The sequence below is a fragment of the Halichoerus grypus genome, chromosome 6 (genome assembly GCF_964656455.1).
Source record: "Halichoerus grypus chromosome 6, mHalGry1.hap1.1, whole genome shotgun sequence".
Lineage (NCBI taxonomy): Eukaryota > Metazoa > Chordata > Mammalia > Carnivora > Phocidae > Halichoerus > Halichoerus grypus.
Genome location: NC_135717.1, coordinates 132899135 through 132922026, shown reverse-complemented (window position 1 = coordinate 132922026; position 22892 = coordinate 132899135). Strand labels below are relative to the sequence as shown.

Genomic DNA, 22892 nt, shown 5'->3' with positions numbered 1-22892 from the left:
CTCAGGTGGGTGGGGGTGGTAATTATTCTCTTGGCAGTTCCTGGTGCACTTAAAATCAGATTCTTTCTTATCAAGAATTGATTTCATATGTAACCTCTACCTTTTTTTTAATTTCTGTTTAAAAAAGAAACAACAGACAAAACCCAAAACCATATTCCATTCTTTCAGAGCCAGATAGCTCAGATGTCTCTTCCCTGCTCGAAGCCCCCCCTTCCATCCTCCGTCCCACGTACCTGAGAGGCAGCCTTAGCGCCCCTGCCCTGTCCACTCCCAGCACAACTTTGACGCCAGTTACATCGCTTCTCGTGTTGTTGGGTGGCTAACTGGGCGGCCGCCTGGCTGGTGCACCGGATGCGGGATGCCTCAGGAGGGTCTGGAATGATGCCCTGCCCTTCTCGTTCCCTAGTGTCTGGCACATAGAAAGTCCTCCCCAAATGTCTCAGTGAAAGAGCGAGAATGAGCCAACTGTTACCAGCGCTCGGGGCCCAATGTGTGAAAGATGATCTACAGTGGAGTGTCTTCCCAGAGGTCAGTGGGCCCCTCGTGAAGTAATGAAGACTTTTGCTTCTTAACATAATCCTGAGTAGCTTCTCTACTGCAGATAATTCCAGGGACTGCTCTTGAGAGCCAAGAATATCCGCACTAGAAGGAAACGTATTTCGGTAATCGTATAGGATGATAGGCCTGAGGTCTTACGACTCACTTCAGGGGGAAAACCACAGCAGCCTACTTGCTGTCGTAATGCTCCATGTTTGGATCTAATATGAAACATTCACTAAGTGCTTTATAATTAATCTGCAATTAATTTAGATTCTTATGCAGTTGTGCTTTATGAAAAAAATTCAGCAGTATAAATATAAATGATGAATAACAGGCAGTAGCTGACTATCAGGGTCTGAAATCTTCTAACATGCAATGGGCTGTGTGATTTCCTCGTTTCTATTGGAAGTCATTTAGAAGTGATTTAAAGGTGTTTGGAGAAGAGTAATAACATCCTATTATTCCAAATCATAACAATAAAAAAAAAAACCCACAGTGAAAGAGAGAACAATTCAAATCTGGCTTACTGTGCCATCTTGCCATATACCCTGAGAAATATGAGGAAATTTTTTATTTACCCACCTTTCACTTCATAAATGTTAATTGAGCATCTACTGTGTGCTAGGCAATATGGTTTCCACGTGAAGAAGATGGTGAATGGAAAGGTAAGTCACTTCCCCTGAGCATAATGGGCTGAAGCTCATCAAAAGAAGTGAGGATTTCCAGCTTATTTACTTGTTCAAAATAATGTCTTCCCAAGGACCCTTCCTAATTTAATCTTGCGGTGTTCCCACAGCACCTGCCGCCTCACGAGACTTGCCACGTCACGTCAGTTTGGCCTTCAGTGTTCTCAATAACTCTTATGTGGCAGGCGATCCTGGGTCTGATTCTGCACCCGGGAGAGCGAAGTATCTGAGATGACACCACAGGCCAATTATTGAGCCAGGCCCCAGACCAAGCTTCCTGGCTCTGACTCTGGTTCTTTTTCCAGTTCCTCTGCAGTTAAACAGGAGGTCAGACTGGTGCGGCTAAAAACGGCTTGAGAACTCAGCTCTGGCCAAGACGTGTTATCGGGAGTCTTTCTCAAATGTGATCTCATTTATATGCGGGTGGGGCCATGGAGACATTGAAGGATTGAGACTGTGATCTTTGGCACCCATCCTTCCCTCCAGTTACGTGACGAAGACTTTCCCCATTCACGGAACCCAGCCAAGGAAAGATGGGGTTGGATGCAGAGCACCGTGGGTAAATCGGGGGTCCCCGATGCTGCAAGCTTCCGACAACCACCATGAAAAATGCACTAGGTTCTGAATCCTTGGATACTGCTTAAGAGCTCATCTGGCTCTTCAGAATCAGACACAAAAATCAATGACACGTGTCCTTGAAGAAATGAAAGCCCACATGCTTTTAGCTTTGCCGAGTTAAGATTTTCCTCAAGTGTTCCTCGGCCTGCAGCTGGTATTTAGCCTTCTTAAGTGAGCCCTTCAGCCCCAGTGCAATATCAACGGACGGAACTGAGTGGCCACTGGAGAGTCCCCTCCTCTCTGTCCCTCTGCCTTCTCTCAACTCTGGGGCCGGAACTCAATGGCCTCAAATAAATCCTCTCAGTTTACAAGACCTGGTGAGTGTACACATCACTTACCGGAGCCATTCGCCTGTTAATGCCTTTTGCATGGGTCCATATCTGAGTTGGCGATCTCTTGCAAACTCCAAAGAGTCATGAAGAAAGGAAAACATTTCCTAAGGGTAAGTGATATAATGCTACTGACTGAGTCGTCTCCCTTTGGAATATGTTGAAGCCCCAGTATCCAGGTCTGTGGAGACGGGGCATCTGGGACGTCATTAGGTTTAGGTGACATCATGAGGAGAGAACCCTCATGGTGAGATTAGTGCCCTTCGAAAAAGAGACACCAAAGAGCGTGATTCCTCCCTCTTTCTCTCTCTCCACCTGCCTGCACGGAGACACGGCAAGAAGGCAACTGTGTGCAACACAAAGACCGAGCCCTTGCCAGACGCTGAGCCTGCTGGACGTCCAGTCTCCAGCACTGTGAGAAATATATTCCCGGTGTTGGGGCCACCCAGGCTTAAGTCTTGTGTGGTGTCCGCACTGAAGAAGATAGGTCATACAGGGGAAAGGGATGAAATGTAGCACCAGCACCAATGGCGCATCTCTTGTTCTTACTTAACCTCTTTGTGCCTCAGTTTCTTTATCTGCAGAATGGGGGAATAGAAGTCCCCTCATGGCCAACATCACGAGGTCGTTGTGAGAATCCAGCCAGAGGAGGTTTGGGAAGGGCTTTGTAAACTGCCAACAGAATGGCTTTTTTGCTCTTCTGTTGGAGATCTTTAATAATGTGTTGCTGGGAATCTGCCACTACAGTTGAAATCCCAAAATTGTTTAGGCAAAAGAAGTAAAAATAAAAATGGGAAAAGAGGTAGGTTAAGAGCTCTACATTTTTTTTTCTTTTAAATGCTGCAGGGTTGAACTCATGCATGCAAATTTTTAAGTGAATTTTTATGAGTTGGTTGTCTAAAAATCTGATAGAACTTTCAAAATCTTATAGAGTTTCTTTATTAGAATTCATAAAATTATCGTAATTCTACTTGTTTAGATTATGTGATTGTGTTATATTTTATAGTGTTTATATTTTATATAGCATTTTCTATGACATTGGGGGCAGCTAATTAAATTGATATGCAGAATCTGACAAATAATTGGCAAAGTAGTTACTGTATTTCATATACTGTAACTAAGATATAAGTGACCTGAGGTTAAATTGTACCTGTTTTTCAGGATTGAATTTATCCTACGTTATCACAAATGACAGGGTGGCAGCATGTGATACTTCAGCCCAGCTCTTATATAGACTTCTTTTCTGGCTTTTTTAAAATAATTTTTTTAATTTTAGAAATTGAGATTTAGAGAAAAACTGTGAGGCCAGTACACAGAGTTCCCATAAACTCCACACCTCGTTCCCCCTATTATTAACATCTTTCACAATAAATGAACCAACATTGATACATTTTTATTAACAAAAGTCCATACATTATTGAAATGTCCTTGGTTTTTATCTGCTGCCCCTTTTTGGTGCCAGGCTCCCATCCAGGGTACCACAGCGAATTCATGCCTCTTTAAGCTCCTCATGGCTTTGACAGTTTCCCAGACTTCCCTTATTTTTGATAACCTTGAGGATTTTAAGGAGTATTGGTCAGGTATTTCATAGAATGTCACTCTGTTTGGATTTGTCTGAGGTTTTGCTCATGATTAGAGTGAGGTTATGAGCTTTGGGGAGAAAGATTTATAGACATTACTTAAATTTGGGGATATTCCGGGGCGCCTGGGTGGCTCAGTTGGTTAAGCGACTGCCTTCAGCTCAGGTCATGATCTCAGGGTCCTGGGATCGAGCCCCGCATCGGGCTCCCTGTTCAGCGGGAAGCCTGCTTCTCCCTCTCCCACGCCCCCTGCTTATGTTCCCTCTCTCGCTGTCTCTCTCTGTCAAATAAATAAATAAAACCTTTAAAATAAAAAAAAATAAAAAAAAAAAAAAATTTGGGGATATTCCAGTAGAGAGTCAGGCAATTCTTGGGCATAAGGAAAAATCTTTTGACCTGAAGCAGCATGGTCCACAGTGGACATCTCACAACTGGAGAAGTGCTTCTAAATACAAAGAGAATCTTCCAGCAAAGTTTATTCGCCTAGTAGGCTTAACAAATCTCGGGATGCCACAGATTGCCACAGGTCTGTTCACTATGTTAAATCCTTCCTTTCTGAAGACTTTCAACACAGTCTCCTGTCGTACATCCTTTTGTTTTGTTTTGTTTTGTTTTGTTTTGTTTTGTTTTGTTTTGTTGTGGTGGGGAAAAGACTTTTGGTTTTGTAATAGAATTTAATTTGAAAACAGTACTTTTTTGAGAGAAATCCTCTTTTGGAAATGTTACTGAGCTACATTAAGTATCTGAAACCCCCATGTTATCAGGAATGTAAGTGTATGAATAAGAGCATGGCGTCTGTGTGCTGGAAAGAACTCTGTAATCCTGCTGCTGACCAGATTCCTTTCCTAGTGGAAGCGTCAAATTAATGGAGTCTCTCCCACACCAAACACCTGGGATGCTATTAAAAAATGAAATGGAAAAATGAAGGCTCTAGATGCAGGGCATGCTGGATAGACTAGTATGACAACTGAGGACAACCAAGTCTGAATTTGAATCCAGGCAATTGCAGGAAACCTGAAATCCTCCTGCCAAGAATTAACTACCTTATTTAATTTTCCACAAAGGCTATGCAGTTAGTAAAAGGGGGAACAATTTTCCAAATATAGAAAAAATACAAATATTATGTAACACATATGCGTATGCTCTAGCTGAAGTTTGGTTTTGACAGTTGACAAACATGCCTTGATGTATGTGTGAGTGGTCAGTGACTCAATCCCTTTCTAATCCCATTGTAATCTTTATAATGATTCTGTTATGTGCAGTTATAACAATAATAGCTTATATTTATTTACAGCCTATCTGTGCTTGACATATTTTATCTCATGTAATCCTGTCTAGATACTCACTCTCCTCTTCCTTAAAAGAGGAAGTTGAAGCTTTGAGAAGTTAAGTATCCTGCCCAAGGGTACACAGATAAGGTCAGGATTTGAACTCAAGGCATGGACTGTTGGGATCCAAAGTGTCGGGTCCTACTGGGCTAAACTACCTCCGTATCATTGAGTTCATTTCAAAATGCCTTCTGGGAGAGCAAGGACCATATCTCTTCTTTTCTTAATAGATGGGGTCTCACAATTAACTTCCATTCACGTGGCACAAGTTTAGTAATATTTGAAAATAAGGAAGAGGAGGATGTGTTACTACTACTGATCATCACTGTTAAGGTAAAGAAAAAAAAAATCAAATATTCTCATCTCCTAATTGACTCCCAGGCTAACAGTAAGAGAGGGAAAGGCCAGCCACTCAGCAGCCTTGTCACCTGGAACTAGAGCTAGACGGGCTCAAATCTCCATGTCCTAAGATATAGTGTATTAATAGAAAATTTGAGGTATTGGAATGGCTAATGATTGCCATTGACAAGATAGAAAGAGAGTTGGTTACAGTTCCCAAGAGAAGGGGATACGCCACATGTTGGGGGGCGGGCACACTAAGGAAGCACCAGGGTCAGTCAGGAGGCCGAGGAAGCTATGGGCAAGCGCCTTCACTGTGGTTTCTATGGGAAGGAACAGGTGAGGCAGGGTGAACAGGCTGGGGATTGGCTTGTTTGAATAATTCTAGCAGGCTCTGGAGTACAGGGGCTGCGCCTAGTTGTCCGGTACCTGGCCCTGATGTGGTTAGGGCAGGTGGGGCGTGAGACCCTGACACAGGAAGTGGGCTGCGGTGTGGACTCTGGATTGGTTGGTTTGTTATTTGAAAAGCACTCATGGGCAAGTTGTTTACTGACCCTAGGAGGTAGAGTCCCACTAGAGACCAGATCCCCAAATGTCAAAACATCAGAATACAGAAAATAAAAGACATGGTTGATAGTCTCCAGCTAGAGGATTTCTGGCCATTCTGAGTTGGGGAAGGCATACAAATGTACCCATAAGCCAGACAGAAGTATCCAAAAGCTAATTCAGCTGTAAACAATGGCGATGGTTACGAATGCCCTGTAAGAGGAACCCTCGTATGTGGAGGAAAAACAAAACAAAAACCAAAAGCAATGACAACTGGAAGATTAAATGTAACTCTCTGGGCCTACATTATCTGGGTTATCTTAAAAGATTTGTCACAAGTTAGTGCTTCACAAGAGAGAACAGAAAACTTAGTGTCCATCAAGCATTATAGGGTAAAATTGCAACTTTTTCTCTTAAATCCAATTCATTAGCAAGCTATGTACTGTACTCTAGTGTATACAGTTCTCTCTCTCTCTCCCTCCCTCCCTCCCACTCCTTCTCTCCCACAAACACATAGCAATAGTTTGCATAAATGTGAGCTCAGCTAGCAGACAACACCCATCCATCCCCCTAACACACACCGTATCACACATTCTTAAGAGTCTGCTTAGTGGGTCCAAGTTGAAATGGCTGAAATGGGCCTTTTTATTTTTCTCAAAAGCTACAGTAAGAAACACATCGGACAGGGGCACCTGGGTGGCTCAGTCGTTAAGCGTCTGCTTTCGGCTCAGGTCAGGATCCCAGGGTCCAGGGATCGAGCCCCGCATCGGGCTCCCTGCTCAGCGGGAAGCCTGCTTCTCCCTCTCCCACTCCCCCTGTTTGTGTTCCCTCTCTCGCTGTCTTTCTAAAAAAAAAAAAAAAGAAAAGAAAAGAAACACATCGGACAAAGTAAAGTTAGACCTGCCTCTTTGACCTCATAAGATTCCTTAATACCAGAAGCAGTATTTTCAAGCCCAACCGTGCTGTCTCCTTCAAGAAATGTTTTCTTCATAGTCCCGGTAAAATCAAAGACCACATTATCTCAAGTTGCAGCAAACACTTTATTCTCCTCATTAATGGCTCAAAACTGTTGGAAGCCAAAGCCTGAAAAAGTCCTCTGGCAATAAATGTGAATGTTTTTCAAAGAGAAGAAAGAAATTGCAAGAGGCTATGTTTCTGTTGACCGTATTTCTGAGTATTTTTCTTTGGCAAAGTCCTCAACCAAACTCGAATAAATTAGACACAGTGCCGATAGAAGTAAAAGAAGTAATCTGTAAAGAATATCCCCGCAAAATAAGGATCCGTTGAACAGTCCGCTAAATCCTGTCAGAACAGAGAAGAAAAAAGGAATGATTAATGTGAGAATTAGTTAAAGTAATTGATGGATTGATTGATTTAATGGTCTGTTTCTTTCTTTCTCCCTGGAAAGAAAAAGGCAAAAAAAAAAAAAGAAAAGAAAAGGAAAGGAAAGCAAGCAAGCAAGCTTACCGGCGCAGCTACACGGAAGTGGTACGTGCTGTCAAAGAATGGGGCCACAGGGAGGCTCCAAATGTGCTGAGAGCCCTAAATAATGAACGAGAGAGAGATCCATTTCATAACCACATGTTACACTCCGTGGGAAAGACTATAGTCTGAGAAAGCATTTCTTTGACTCCTCTAGGAAAAGTATCTGTGGCGACAGCTTTTGAGAGGAGTCGCTAAAACAGTCTGCAGCCTCTGAAGGACACCTGGAAGACGCTGAGCGGAGCCCTGTGACTCGGGTCACCAGCGAGGAGAAACCCTGACGGGCAGCTCACGGCTCCCCTCTCATGTGGGGAACAGAGGCTGTGCCGCAATCTAGACACACCTCTTCGGGAACGGGGACGGAATGCCCAGGGGCTGGAAACCATTACCTGTGTCATCTCTTGGGAGACTTCTTGGCGGCTTTGTATCCCTGTGGCTCCCCTTTTGCCATGGAAACATATATTTCCAAGGGTGAATTTGCACTGGAAGACTATCAATGGCTCTGTTGTGCTTCGAGAGACAAAGAAAGAAAGGGCAAAGGGAAAGCAGTTACCAGCTACGCTAGACTACACCTTGATAGAAAGGGGTACCGGTGGGAACGTAACTGGGACGCCCATTTGGTTTCATGTAGGCATGTTATTACACTAAGCTCATCAATGCCAATATGCCTGTTCACATCTCCTTATTACAGAAAGAAACTCAGTCTCAGATGATTACTGTGATAGACAATGTTCGTGCTCCCCTCCCCCAAATCCATATGCTAAAATCCTAACCTCCAGTGTGATGTGTTCGGAGGTAGAGCCTATGGAAAGTGATTAGGTCTTGAGCGTGGAGCCCTCATGAGTGCGATCACTGCTCTTCCAAAAGGACCTCAGAGCGCTCTCTTGTTCCTTTGCTAGGTAGACACAGTGACTGGCCTTCTGTGAAACAACAGGAGGCAGACCCTCACCAGACACCAAATCTGCCAGAGCCTCCATACGGGGCTTCCCAACCCCCAGAACGGGGGAAAGTAAATGTTTGTTAAGGCACTCAGGCTATGGTGTTTTTGTTACGGCAGCCTGAACCCATCAAAACAACCTGAGGGTGCATATGACAGTCGCTAAGACCTAATCTCATCACTGAAATCACCCCAGCAGCAGAAGTTCTTATCACCATAGATCTTAAAATAACTTTTGGGGGCACCTGGGTGGCTCAGGCAATTAAGTGTCCGACTCTTGGTTTCGGCTCAGGTCATGGTCTCAGGGTCATGAGATCAAGCTCCATGCTCAGCAAGGAGACTGCTTGAGATTCTCTCCCTCCCTCTCCCTCTGCTCCTCCCCCTGCTCGTGCTCTCTAAATAAATAAATAAAATCTTTATAAATAAATAAATAAATACATACATAAATACATAAATAAATAAATAAAATCAGTTTTGGAGATATCCCTTCTCTTTTCACTGGCAACTGAATTTGCATCTACCTGAAGTTTCCAGGACTTCGGATTCTACAAACTGCTGATCTGAGTACATACTGTTTGAAGCAACAAGGTAAACAAATAGGAAGGGATGTGGGGCTGAGTCCCGTTAGAATTTACCTACCGTCACAGCTAGCAGAGTGGAAGGCCTGCCAGAAAGAATGATTCTCCTCTGGAGGTTAGCCCATTAATTATCACCAAGAGGATGAGATCCATCTGTCTTTGGAAGTGATCTTTTTGCACAAGTGGGACAACCTACAATCTCAGTTGAGTATGTGTGTTATTTTTAAGTTACCCATATTAGGAAAATGGTTCTTAAACTAAAAAGCCTGATTTAGTGGCTCAAGATGGTCTTCTGCCACTTCAGGGGATACACCATTTTGGCTTATTTCCTTCCATCGAAGCTAGGAATTAATGAGGAAAGGCTATTCCAGGCTACTCAAGGAGTGTAGAAGATAGTCCATTTAGCTCTTGCTCTGTGTGAAATGTGATGAGTTCTGAGTCACAAAATACTTGCTGCTTGAAACAAACCTTTCCCAGGCAAGCAGTTGGGTCCAGTGTCATCAACTCACTGTAGAAGCAAAGTTGATGAGAGAAAGAGTCTGAAGCCTGAGTGAAACAGAGGACGGGGCAGAGCAGTGGGAAATGGATGCAGGAGGAAGGAGAGTGCTGGGGAAGCAGAGGATGAGAGCAGAGGACAGAGGAAAGGGAAGGTGAGAGGAAATGTGGAGGGGGCAGAAAAGGAGAGACTACAATCCAGAGAGACACAAAATAAAAACCATCTATCTTCCTGGTGAGTAGCTCACTGCATAATTTGAGTGAAGTGGGTTGAAGTCTTAAAGTACCGTAATTATTTTAAATACTTGGTAAGAATAGATTAAATTAGAGCTTTGTGATTTTGAAGGAAAGGTAGTCATAATAAAAGCTACCATTTATGAAGCACCTACTATGTGCCAGGAAGGGGCAATATTCTTACATCTCTCATTTCATCAGGAAGGCAGGAAAGTGATGGTTTAAAGGATGGGCTGAGTTTGAAACCCAGCTCCATGGCTTACTAGCTGTGAGTTTCAGGACAAGTGTGTTTGACCTCTCCAAGGACCTAAGTGTTCCCATCTGAAAAATATAAACTAGAAAAGAAAAACCGAACTCGAGGGTTACTGTGAAGATTATATGACCCACTATTACAGTGGAGAGTGTCTGGCATATGCTCTCTGCTCAGCAAATGGTAGTTATTAATTTCACTACTATTAACAGTGATTCCCACAGCAGCTCTACTTCTTATGGTATTATTTCAAACTCATTTTATAGATAAAAACAGCTCAGAGAGGATAAGTGGTTTCTCCAAAAGGTTATAGAATTAGTAAGTGGCAGAGACAAAATTTGAACCCTGGTCTGCCCGACTCTAAACTCTGACTCCTTGAACTCCCCTGGGGAAGGGGGTGGTATCTGCGTTAGCACTGCTAACAGGAGCTCACCAAAATGGGCAGCTCCCTACCCAGGGGGGCTATGCTATTCCTCTTGCTCCCACCCCAGTTCAAAGGGACACAGGGGTAGTCTGCAGCTTGTGAGCATCAAACCCAAGGTCACTCCCATTTTACAGGTGTGAGTGTGAAGCCTAGAGTCTTTCCATTCCACTTAGGGAGGCTGGAAGACCCCAACCTTCATTTTGAAGATTCCTCCCCCAAGCTGGCCCACCTCTCAACCCAAACAGCATCAGTCGACACGGACTGATAACTTCCCACCCTCTACCTTACTGATCAAATTGTGAAGTAAGTTCAGACTTGCTATTCAAATAGTGACAGAAGCAGAATTGTTTTCTACAGTTATGCACTTACTTGATTTCCAGAGAGAATTTGACATTGGTAGGTGTGTGCTTATTAACAGGAATATTGTAATTGTAATTTCCAGCGCTGATTATAGGAAAAAAAATAAAACCACAAATCAAAATACACAGGAAAGGCTTCAAAAGGCTTTTGTTACTCATTATATACTATGTAAGCTGTGAAATATTCTATAGCAAACACAGAGAATCAAATTTGGCACGGGAGAGTTCTATGTTTTTCAGAGACGTACCTGTCAAATTTCAAAGTGATCTCTTTTAAGTCTTAATATACAAACTATACCACAAAGATTTATGGTGTGTTAGAACACACAGACAAAATGATGGAAAGCCAAATCCCAGGCCAAATGCATAAAACCGAGTGCACAGGAAACGACTCTGGTCCCCGTTAAGGAGACACACATTTCAGGAGACAACTGAGGCAAAGACCTCAAACCAACAATCCCGCTGGAAAGGACGACTGAAAATAATGAATAACAGCTTCTCTACCCTGAATCACTCCCTTTTAGGCAACATTAGCAGGAAATACCACACACTTTCTGAACTTGAATCAAGTAACATTATGATGGTCCTAATCCCCATTCTGTTATGGAGAAAACGATAGCACAGAAGTGCATCCACAGACGCTCCTCCCCCATGCCCCCTGGAAGGGAACTACTTGGGGCAAAGGGGGGCTTCCTGGGATTCCTCCTGTAATGAACACTCCAGCAGAAAAGCAGAGTGTATCTAACACAGATTCTTATGACCTGGCCACACCTTGAATTATATGGAGAAACAACTTAAAACCAGATACATTGGAAGAAGAGCTCGTCACTTTAGATTCTCTTTAATCAATCCTAAAGTAAGTTGTTAAAAATAAGAAAGCAGAAGTAAAAGGTACTGATCTGAATTGGGATCAGGAGAGCCTTGTTCTACGGGAAGAAGCTGAGATAAATGGAATTCACTTCCTACCATGTGCCTCCTGGCATCTGCATGCTTCACAGCAACCCAACTCAGCAGCCTCATCTCAGAGATGAGAAATGGACACTCGGGAAATAAACACCTTGTTGAAGTTCTGGAATTTGAAACCGAATCATCCCACTCTTCTTCATTATGTCACCCTAGCACAGTAATTAATGTCTGTCTCCGACTTGTTTAAGCTCACTGAAGCTCAGGTTCCTTAACGGCAGAATGGGGATCAACCAACCTCAGGGATTTGGGGAGAATTCCATGCGATAATGAATGTCAAAGCCATAAACAAGTCATAAAGCACCATAGTTTATTTTTAAAGCTCAGGGTCATCAACTTGAAGTCTAAGTTACATCAGGTTGCAAAAGAAATCAGGCTGAGAATCCCAAGGATTTGTGACATCAGTTCAAAGTACAGGGTCTTGCCTTTCACTTAGCGGTCACCCCATAAATATTTATCAGAGAAAGAAAAATAAGTCCCCATTCTTAATGCCTTCAACTTGCATATTGTGCTAGCTGAAGCTACTTGTAGTCTGTGCTTAGATTCTAAATGCATCGTTACCTGATGGCACATAATAGACATGGAAGTTGCTGATAACTTTTGCAATATCTGGATTTTTCCCCTCCTAACTGAAAAAGCCAAGATAAGCTTTATTATTTAGCAATTAAAATAATACTATTCCTTGTTATTAAAATGTATAAATGTCAGCTCATTCATTACTTGGAGCCATCAGTAACAATGTCTTTCTTGTCGATGCAATTAACCAGCAGCCCTGTGCCTATGGTATGTGTCCTCAGAGAGTCAGCCACAGAGCTGCCCCCTAAGCTTTTTGCTTTGGACTTACCCATTAAAACGGGAGGCTGGAATCATTGGAGCCGTGGTTTATTGACATTTGCTAATACCAACCATTTTATGATTCCCTCGTCTACCATGTAACAAATGTGTTTTCACTTAAGGAGCATTGTAAGCACACACCGATTTTTACCATGCAGTTTTAGCTTTCATTCCAGCCTCAGAAACCCAGAGCCCTGAGTAAATTCCAGAAACAATCGGGGTAGAATGGGGAGGCTTACCCACCTGCACTGGAGGCCTCCGCCACAATACCGATGATCTATTACTTGCTGGATTTCCATGATCTGAATAGAACTAATGGTTGTATCAATCCCTGAATTGAGAAGAAATAGAGAAAAGAAAGTAAACTCTTCTGCAGAGGAAGAATATTGTGCTTCAGCAACGTCTCCAATTTACCAAAAGTGAAAGAAGAGTTTCCTAGATAAATGGGTTCCATTTGCATTCAAATGGAAAAAGAAGGGGAGGGAAAGGGAGAAGGCTTTTGTTGTTGTTGTTACAGTAAATTTTAAGAAAACTCATAAAAATCCAGATTCCAAAAGGCAGCCCCATAACATCCAAAAAAATTTCTGGACCCTGGAAGTCCTACTAAATTGACATTTATTGAAAATGGAGGGTGCAATGTGAAATGCTATCTGGCCAAGAAAGAAAGCTTTAAAAAACTTAGAAAACAGAAAACAAGCTAAAAGTACAGTCAGAATCCAAGAAGGTAGGAAGTTCAAAAAAATTATTCAAGTCCATGGAGATCAACCTCCACTTGTCTAGTAGTGAGCGACCATCTCTAACGCCTCCTTAATGGTTAGACTGGCATTGATTATAAATAAAAGTAATCCCCATGAGTGTTCAAGGGCAGGCTGCATCCTTTGTCCCTGGTCCTCACTCCTGTAATGCTTTTACAGCCTGTTGCTACTCTGCCCAGCTCCCCGAAGTCAAAGAATAGTCACTTAGATGTAAACTTACAGTCACTCCCCCAGTCAGGGCTGGTTAGCGCATCTCTTGCCAGGAATGACAAGCTTCTGTCTTCTGAAGAGGAAAAAAAGTCTGTCAAACTTTAATTAAGGCTTGGTCAGGATGAGAAGAAACCCAGTATGTGCCCCTCTGTCTCTGTCAGTTGAATGTTTCCACACCCTTTCTCTCCCCTACCTTTCGACCCATCCAATGCCTACCCGCATTTCTCACCGATCTAGTATGTTCTCACCTTCCTCCAAGAAGCCATCTGTTTTGGGCTGAACTGTGTTCCCCAAACTCTTGCGTTGAAGCCTAACCTCTCAGAATATGACTGTACTTCGAGATAGGGCCTTTCCAGAGGCAATTAAGTTAAAATGAAGCTGTTACGCTGGGCCCTAATCCAATCTGGCTGGTGTCCCTCCCTATAAAAAGAGATTAGGACACTCGAGACACCAAGGACAGGATGGGCAGAGAGGAAAGAACTTGCAAGGACATAGCACAAAGGTGGCTATCTGTGAGTCCAGGAGGGAGGCCTCAGAAGAAACCAGACCTGCTAACACCCTGATTTTGGACTTCCTGCCTCCAGAACTGTGAGAAAATAAATTTTGTTTCTGGAGTTGCCCAGCCTGTGGTACTTTGTTATAGCGGCCCTTGCAGATGGCACGGCCCCTCCGTTCTGATGTCACGGCATTACTGCCTTAACCATCCAGGGGGTGATCAGTTAGTCATCTGTCACCACATCAGAAGCATGTCATCTGTTTTATTACTTAACTTGTATGTATTTTGCCCTTTCTTGACAACTCCAGAATAGGGAACCTCTATTAAAATTCTCTGATTCCTCTGTAACTCCTAGCATAATGTGATCCACACAGGAAAAAAGAGAGGTGCGGGGGACGGGGGGAGGGGGAGGTAGCGGAGCTGGCTTGTGCAGAAGGAAGCGGGGGAGTGGTTTTGCCCTGTCATAGCCGAAAAGGCAGTTTAAAAGCAGTTTTGGAAAGGTAACTATTCAGAGGATTGTTGGTAAGGTTTTGGGGGGAAAAACATCTTCTTAAAGTGAATGGTGAAGGCAATTATTTAGTGGGTTGCTAAACAAGTCTTTAAAAAGAATTTTGAATTTTTTTTAATTTGCTTATTTTTTCTCAAGTATATGTACTGTTCATTGTATTCCTTTGTTTGCATTAAATAATGTTTATATTTTTCAACATAGTTTGGGGCAAAACACAAAGACAGTAACCTCATTTAACAAGAGACATAAGTTAATACAAGGTGTGCTGCTTGCATAGGAAGCAAAGAGAGGTGAGATCTAAAACCAGTTTCTATTCAAGTTTCTGTGTGGAATTTCAGGAAAGCAAAGGCTAGAGTGCATGTTACTTGGGCGCCATCACTCCTAAGTAAATCTGCCCTGGTTAGTACTTCTTACACTAGGCACACGGGCTTGTTTACCTGTCCACAAAACTGACTGCGAGCTTCTAGAAGCCTGCCAGCATCTTGTGCACCTTGCTGTCGCCCCAGGCAAGGCAATCCTGGGCTCTCTGCAGGCGCTCAACAAATATTTGTGGGAGGATGGAAGGAAGAGGGGCAGGGAAGGAAGAAGGAGAGTCAATCATATACCCTCCAGAAAAATGTTTCCTCTTACACACTCAAAGGGGAAATTGCCAGCAGATGGGTGCAGAGGGGATGCTGGGAATGGACGTGGGAGCCTGAGCTCCTTCATCCTGTTGGCAAAGGGGAGTGAGACAGAATTTGAAGGAGAGGCAGGTTTCCTGAGCATCTTGCCTAACATGAGCCTTTTCATTAAAAAGAAATGGATCTTGATACATGAGGATTTTCTAGAAAATTGAATATATATTTCCTTTTAGATACAAATATATGTGCCGTCCAAAAGGCCTCTAGATTTCTTGGATTCCAGCTATTCCAGTAATAATTGTCAAGCACATGTCCCCTGCTATGAGTTTTGCTTATGATTGCTCCCACAGGAGGATGTGAATTTATACGGCAAATGAAACATAAAAAGAAGGGGAAACCAGAATTTCTCCATCCTGTCTTTTTCATCCTTTACCTTTTTTTCCCTACTTTTCCACTGAATTTGCAGGAACAGGGCTCATTATAAATTTTGGCAACAGAATTACAGAGTTGCCTCATTTTCACAGAAGCATGTTTCCAGGTTCCTGGAGACATAGAATCCTATGATAGAATTTAGTATCTGATGGGATAATGGTAGTTTTAAAAACAGTAATAAAAAGGTAAATTTGAGAGATAATCTTGCAGATTAGAATTATGAAAATGGCTTTTCAGACGCAGGATTGGAAATAAATTTTAAATCTCCTATAGAACATCTCCAATTTGTCACTTCTCTGAGGCAAGACTATTCAATTCCGAAAGGCTAATTATCGGAAAACCATTAACTCTCCTGTAGTCAAACGGGGGTGGCTCTCATTTTATAAATGACTTCCAGTAATATTCACTATAAACTTAATATACACTCCCAGTGGTTTTTCACTGTGAAGCTGGAGATAGATTTCGCAATCAGCGGAAAAGATCTCCCAATAAACTAAATTAGAAACTTCTGGACAGGAGAGATTTAAGATGGTGTCCAACCAAAGCATATCCTGTTGTGGTAGAATGTGTATATAGCATTACTTATAAAATTGTGCTGTATGGCTGAGTTCCAAAACAGCATCTTGGATACCTTTTTCTTTCCTGATTGAACCAGACTCATGCCAAGAAAAAGTCAATGAGCCCAACCAGTTGATGACTGGTGTCCTTTAACACAGGGAGCCAGTTTCTTTCCGCCATTTGCTCTTCTCAGAGTTCTGATCTCCAAAACAAAATAAGCATGAATTCTCATAGCCTTTTAGTTTTGTGAGATTTTTAAATCTTCACCAAAATTCTTAACATCTGTAGAATTCCATAGATATTCTCCTCACAAGCTCTTTACTTTTTCATATCTAACTCTGTCTATTTAAGTCTTTATTGGTTCCATAGATTAAAATCTAATCCATCACACTCAGTTGGCTCCTCAGAGTGGAAGTTCAATATTCCAAAATACCCACTCTCCACCTCTTGATTAGTCTTACCCAAACCTTTTATATTAAGTGGGGAGAGGGGATAACCTTTCTGAAAGACGTTTTACACAATCAGCTTGGGCCCAAAAGAAGAATAATGGCTTGCACTCAGCATATCATAAAAATACTGATTTCCCTTCCCTTATTTTACTAGTGGTCTTACTCCTTAGGAAAGAAGCTCATAAGTGTGTTCTGGGGCTTGGTAAACTGCTAGATATTACTCTTCATCCTAGAGAGTTATTCCAACTTTTTTTTTTTTCTTAACCCTTGAATTTCTTTTTTAAATTTTTATCCTTTAATTTTTTTTTTTAAAGATTCTATTTATTTGTCAGAGAAAGAGAGCGAACACAAGCAGGGAGATGGCAGGCAGAGGGAGAAGCAGGCTCCCCGCTGAGCAGGGAGCCTGATGCGTGACTCGATCCCAGGACCCTGGGATCATGACCTGAGCCGAAGGCAGACGCTCAACAGACTGAGCCACCCAGGCATCCCTATTCTTTAATTTTTAATTAGTTGTCAATGCCTCAGAAACATCTGTTGAAAGAGTTTGCCTGGCTTTCTCCACTTTCAGATTTAGGAACCCCAGGGTCATACAATGCCCAGGACAGAGGGGAAGGATGGACCAGCAGCAAAAGAGAAGAGGCTTTCTTTACACCCCCAGAAACACACCACATCAGGGACATCTCAGTAGCTATAGGCAAACTTGGGGGAGGGGGATGCCGAAGGGACTTTCTAGAACCACAGAGTGACTACTTTCAGCTTCCTCTAGAGTTGATCCCTGGTCCATGTGCACACAGTGCCAAATAAATGGAGGCACAATGGTAGATGGGCAGAAACCCAGGACAGGGAGACAGGGGACTCAGGTTCCTGTTCCAACTTTGCTAGTAACTTACTGCAGAACCTTAAGCAAGGTCCTGGGCCTCCATTTCATCAGCTGGAAAATGGGTGAGCTGGTATCAATCAGAGGTTTTCCTGACCCAGTCCTTGGAAACCCAGGTGATTGCATAAAGTGGTCAGTGGTGTTTGCGCACTTGAGAAGTAACAACTCTCCCACGGATTTGTACTATTCTTCAAATGTTGCTGTAGGACTAACAAAAATTATTTGACTAAAGCTTAACTGAGTTTAAAGTAACATTCTCCTTTTATGTATTTTCTCAGCCAAATAACTGTAAAAGAATAATGAATTAATAGATTCTACAGGTCAAAAAGTTAGGTACCACTGGTGTACTGCTCTCTGACTTTCTACAAGACTCTAAATCCCCAAAAGTTTGCAGGTTTCTAGAAGGTGAGAGTGAAGAGAACACGTAAATCCTCTCTTTCTCCAGCTGAAAGAGGGAAGAGGGAACAATTCTGCCCGTGTATCGGGGAGCCCGGTAAGGCAGGACTTACATTTCACTTTTAGCCAGAGAAGCTGGTGACTGTGCCTAGGAGGACACAGCCAGGCACTGTGGAGCAGCCCTTCTTTCTCTAGGAGTCTCTTCAGTGTCCCCCATACTTAGGCAATGTAAGACACGCAGGCACCCAGTGTCCCAGAGAGGAGAGCAATAAACCTTCATCCAGTTTGATAAGGCTGCTCTGCCCTCCATGTGGAGAGCTGGTTGCTACAGGAAGGAGTTTGCTCAAGGGTCAAGAACATTTTTGAAAATGAAGATTGGATCAGTCCATGACCTCTTCCTGTGCAGGATCCATGGTTACACATCTCTCATAGGTGAGATGGTCTCTTCTGAGGACTGCTCTCAGAAAAGGCCACAGAGTACACCCAAGGTGGACTCCCAAGGTAGGAGAAGGGTTTACAGCCACAAGGGTTCATGTGCTTTTGCAAGAGATGAAGGCTTTGGGGGATTTTTTTTTTTAAACAGCACTGAACTTTTCCATATTTGAAACTACAGAGAATATGATGACAGAAACATATTCATTTCTTCACGGTGAAGCTTTATCTTTGCCCTATAGTGATGCATCTGTTCCCAAGTTCAATCAAAAGTTGCTTTCATGAGAAAAACAGTGCGAGCACTGCCTCCTACAGGCGCAGGGAAAAACTCTATGCCTCACCTCCTCATTGGAAAGAAAGGAGATAACAGTGCCTATCTTTTAGGCTTGTGGGGATGGAATGGTTTATTCATGTAGATTCCTTACGGCTGTGCATTTGTATACAGTAATAGCTCATTATATGATGATGATGATGATGATGGCGGTGGTGATGATGATGATGATGATGATGATGATTCGTAAAAGTTATTCAACTCTAGGTTATGCAATAATATCAAAAGGAAAAAGAAATCACACTGTTGCCCCCAAACTTCAACCAATGACCATATTGTACATGTCAGTCATTTGGACTGCTCAAAAATATTCTAGTTCATCTTCTTCTAGGCATACATTTGGTCTGCACTTTATCAACTGTTTTTAAATGAGACATGACCAATGTCACTCGCTTTAGCCAATAAAATGTAAGCAGAAGTGACACATGCTACACCTAGGTGGGAGCTTTAAGAGCCGTGTTCTCTTACCACTGCTACAGAGATTGTAGAAATACAGATTGAGATGGAGTCTCCATTAGTCAGGTTCTAAAGGATATGATGAGTGAGAGCCCTCTTTTGATCCGCATTTGACACAGAGAGTCAGAAATAAATTTTTGCCACATTATGCCACTGTAATTTGGAAGCTGTTGTCGTCACAGCATCCTGATAGACAAGCCATGCTAATATGTACCTATTGCTATTACTGTCATCATTATTCTATAGACTTGTGGGTGTGCAGAAGGTTCGCAAAAACAATAATGAATTAGTATACATTTGGATTACATTACAGAGATAATTATACATTTGGATTCCATTACAGAGATAATTACAGTTTTAACCCTTGATCAAGCCTCCATAATTTTTTTAACATGAAAAATCTGCTTCTTAAAAAAAATTCTGTGTGTGTGTGTCCCTAGGAGGAAGAAGTAGATATTCTGACAGTGGTTGTGATTTTCAGACTTGCAGCTTATCCTGAACTCATTAGAGTTCCAAAGCCTTTTACATTTTGCCCTACTTGGTTTGGGCAGAAAGCCCAGATTCGACATCATTTTATAAGTTCTAAGTGAGCCAGAAAATCTACCCAACCACCCAGGATTACTTTACATGTTCTACTATTACTAATGTTGTTGGCAATGGACAAATGAGACAAATGAGATCTTTTCACTTACTCAGCCATAATTTCATCCCTGGGCAGGGAACTCAATATTATAAGGGGACTGCAAGTTTGTGCACTTGTGTTTTTAAAGAGCTTGCCACCCTAAAGAGAAGAGTAGAACCATTGTCTGGAACCATTAACAGATTAGGCAAGTAGATATTTGCAAAGAAAAACACGTCAGGTTTCAGAGTCCTAGAGGCTTCTCTTTGAACATCCTTTACCTGCCCACAGCCTCTGATGGGTTTCCTCCTCCTGAGACCACCTTCGCGCAGGACTGGAGGGGACTCTTCTCTTTCCCTGGATGGGGCAGCAGTAAGTCTCCTGACAGGGCAGGATCTCACAGAAAGTGATTTCTGGTACTCGGAAGGAGGAGTGTGTGGTCACCAGGGACGTATTGGGTGCTGCAGAGCATCGGGCAGAGAGGAGGGAAGTGACAAGTTTAACCTGAAAGGCTGGTTCTTTTGTCGACAATTCACAGGAAACATGGGGCTGGATTTGAGAGTGAGGAATGTGAAAATCTTAAATCTTACCTGTGGGAGAGGCTGTGGGCGGCAGGGCGGGCTCCTGAGAGCTTGTGATATTGCTGGAGGAAGAAAACAAAGTGATTACTGAAGGAGGCCTTCAAGAATCCTTCTCTCCAAAGGAAAACAAGACCAAAACTCTCACCTCGGAGGGAGATTTGGGGCACGTTGGTTTTGATCTTTTAAGCTAAGTATGTACAGGGAGACTATCGTCAAGGCACTGTTAAAAAAAAAAAAAGAAGAAGAAGGAAGCATTATGTGCCAGATTTGAGTTCATCTCCATCTCACACAACCAGCCGGCCAGAGATACACTGTCACAGGCCACACAGATGGGAGGGGTGCGGCCTCGGCTGAGAGTCGCACCATGGAAACCAGCACAGTTCTGCGTCAGGGCAGAAGGCCCTCGCCTTCCTAGAGCAAAGAGGCTCTGGGGTACTCCTCACTGATGGATTTTTCCTGAGAGCAGCCCCCTGGCCCTGCAAGCTGCCTCAGAAGCATCTGTCCCAGGTGGAAGATTATGAGCGGAAGCTGTAAATCGCTGGAGGCAGCCCCTGCTCCTTGCAGGAAAAAGTCAGAGCAGAGTTCACATCCCACTGGCGGGGGGCGTCCGCCCTGTGGCCCCGAAAGGCCACCCGGGTTTAGTCAGCTGTAGACGCCAACCCCTTGGCTGCTTCTCTGACATCTTCCGGCTGCCTGTCTTTTCAGAGCACAAAGCACCAAATTGGAGGAGAGAGGAAGGAGAAGAAATGCAATGTAGCATCCATTTCCACACTGTGTGACTTCAAAATAATGACTCTTTTTCCTCCAATTATCAGAACTTACATATTCAAACAGAAGCTTTTCTGAAAGGTTCGGAGCCCTGGGAAGCTATTCTCCCAATGCTCATGCATCCAAACACCTAGCATTTTCTTCTCGCAGGGGCGTCTCTGGAACTCTCTCGTGAGCCGCACAGGAGAGTCCGCCGACCACATTACAACCCCACTGTGCGCTGGGTCTGACACAGGGTGACCTGACTTGACTTGCTGCTAGCTTGACTGGACACCTGGCTCCCTAGACTCGACTCCTTGTTATATTGCTCCCATTCAAAGGTGGGGGGTTTACTATTATTAAATATACACGAGGAAATGTGCCATGCGTTTGAATTCCACTCATAAAGAAAAAATTTCCAGAGTGTTCTCAGCAGCAGCTGGTTACTGCCCAGCAGGCACAACCCTGTCTGGGGAAAGTGGTGCTGAGCCCCAAAGATGCTATCAGACAGAATCCGTTGTGTCGCCCTGGCAACTGCTTGCTGTGATCCAGTCTCCCTCTCTTTGTTCTCCCCCGCTATCTCCCTATAACTAATCCTGAAGAGCTCTTTCTAATTTGTCTCTGGCATCTACTTCAGTGCATGACCCAGAGAACTTCTAGAATTGTGGAATGACATGGACATCTGTTCCTTTCTTTGGGGGCAAATTCTGGTTTTGACTCTTCTTGCCACCACAGGCCAGAAACAAAATAACAAGCCCAATCACCTCCCACTTATGATCTTAGTGGACAACAATATTGGAATTCGTAAGATAATTCTGATAAGCGTGTTTAAAAAGCAGTCTCTGTGCATCCGAATTAGACTTCCTATCACCCTGCCGTTGGGTTTTCACGGGACTCTGCCTCTCTAGAGAATGCTACTACGTATGTCTGCTAAAGTGGATGCTCACACTCTCCTGAGCTGGGAATCCCAGCAGAGGACAGCTCACGTAGGAGAGTGAGAGAAAGACAACGGTTTCAAATGGGAATTCTGTGTCGTGGTGTCAGATCCTTGCGCCTGTTGTGTACAGTGGGCAGTAGCAAGTGAAAAGCTGAAATGCTGAGAGGAGGGAAGGGTACGGAGAGAGACTCACACTATCTTCTCTAGCTAGGAAGCTGCGTTAGAGCACGGAACCAGCAGCACCTTGGCACCGCCCCTTACTTGGCCTCTGAGAACGACTGTCTCCCTTGAGACAAGGCCCCAAGGCAGTCCTTTCTAACACTCATAAAGCATTTTTTGAGAGATAGATAAATACCCCTGTGAAAATAGCCCTGCGACCATGCAAATAGACTGAGAACAAGAAGGCCCAGAGGACACAGGCAAGATGACCAAGGCCCGAAGCCTGAGGGGCCATCCCAGCCGCAGGTGCCTGCAGACCAGAGCCCAGGGGAAGAGCCCTGCATCCCAGTAAGGGATGCCTCCCAGCGCCCTGCAGAGGTCCGATGGCGCTCAAGTCCCCCACTGCTTGCAGCAAATCCTTCGTCCTCACTGTGTCTGCTTGCTTCCGCGGCTGAGTACATTTGGCTACAGATGCAATACATTGTAGACCTTGGGGTTATCTCATAGTCCCTTTCAGGTGACGTCTTCACTGAAGAACCTAGAAGAAGCCTAACAAATGGGAGTGTCCAGGGGAGAATAGATTGTCCCTGATTGCCCTCTCGCTCTGTTCCCCCAAGTAGACAGGAAAGAGAACAATTTCAGACAATTATTTGTAAGACTGAAACACACACACACACACACACACACAGCATAGTGAGATACTAAAAATTATCAATTGATTGAAAAAAAATCATCCTTCATCTCACATTTAAGTAGAGAAAGCCCATGTTTTTTTTTTTTCAGAATAGGAGTTTAAAAAGGGCCCCC

The 22892-nt window shown here is 43.4% G+C and overlaps 2 protein-coding genes across 2 annotated transcripts in view; one reads left to right on the top strand and one right to left on the bottom strand.

The window, feature by feature from the left end:
• LOC118555510 (uncharacterized) overlaps nucleotides 1-7427 on the top strand; it is a 213133-nt gene extending 205706 nt beyond the window's left edge. Inside the window, exons 10-11 of the mRNA XM_078076285.1 lie at nucleotides 407-528; nucleotides 1337-7427. The gene's annotated coding sequence lies outside the window, so the exon portion shown is untranslated. The remainder of the gene's footprint in view (nucleotides 1-406; nucleotides 529-1336) is intronic.
• Nucleotides 6983-22892, bottom strand: part of MYRFL (myelin regulatory factor like) — a 111841-nt gene continuing 95931 nt past the window's right edge. Inside the window, exons 15-23 of the mRNA XM_078074183.1 lie at nucleotides 20388-20462; nucleotides 20252-20304; nucleotides 19943-20122; nucleotides 13498-13560; nucleotides 12766-12853; nucleotides 10736-10810; nucleotides 7838-7958; nucleotides 7434-7508; nucleotides 6983-7268 (exon numbers count right to left, since the gene is read on the bottom strand). Of these exons, the coding sequence (XP_077930309.1) occupies nucleotides 7182-7268; nucleotides 7434-7508; nucleotides 7838-7958; nucleotides 10736-10810; nucleotides 12766-12853; nucleotides 13498-13560; nucleotides 19943-20122; nucleotides 20252-20304; nucleotides 20388-20462 (817 nt within the window). The 3' untranslated portion in view covers nucleotides 6983-7181. The remainder of the gene's footprint in view (nucleotides 7269-7433; nucleotides 7509-7837; nucleotides 7959-10735; nucleotides 10811-12765; nucleotides 12854-13497; nucleotides 13561-19942; nucleotides 20123-20251; nucleotides 20305-20387; nucleotides 20463-22892) is intronic.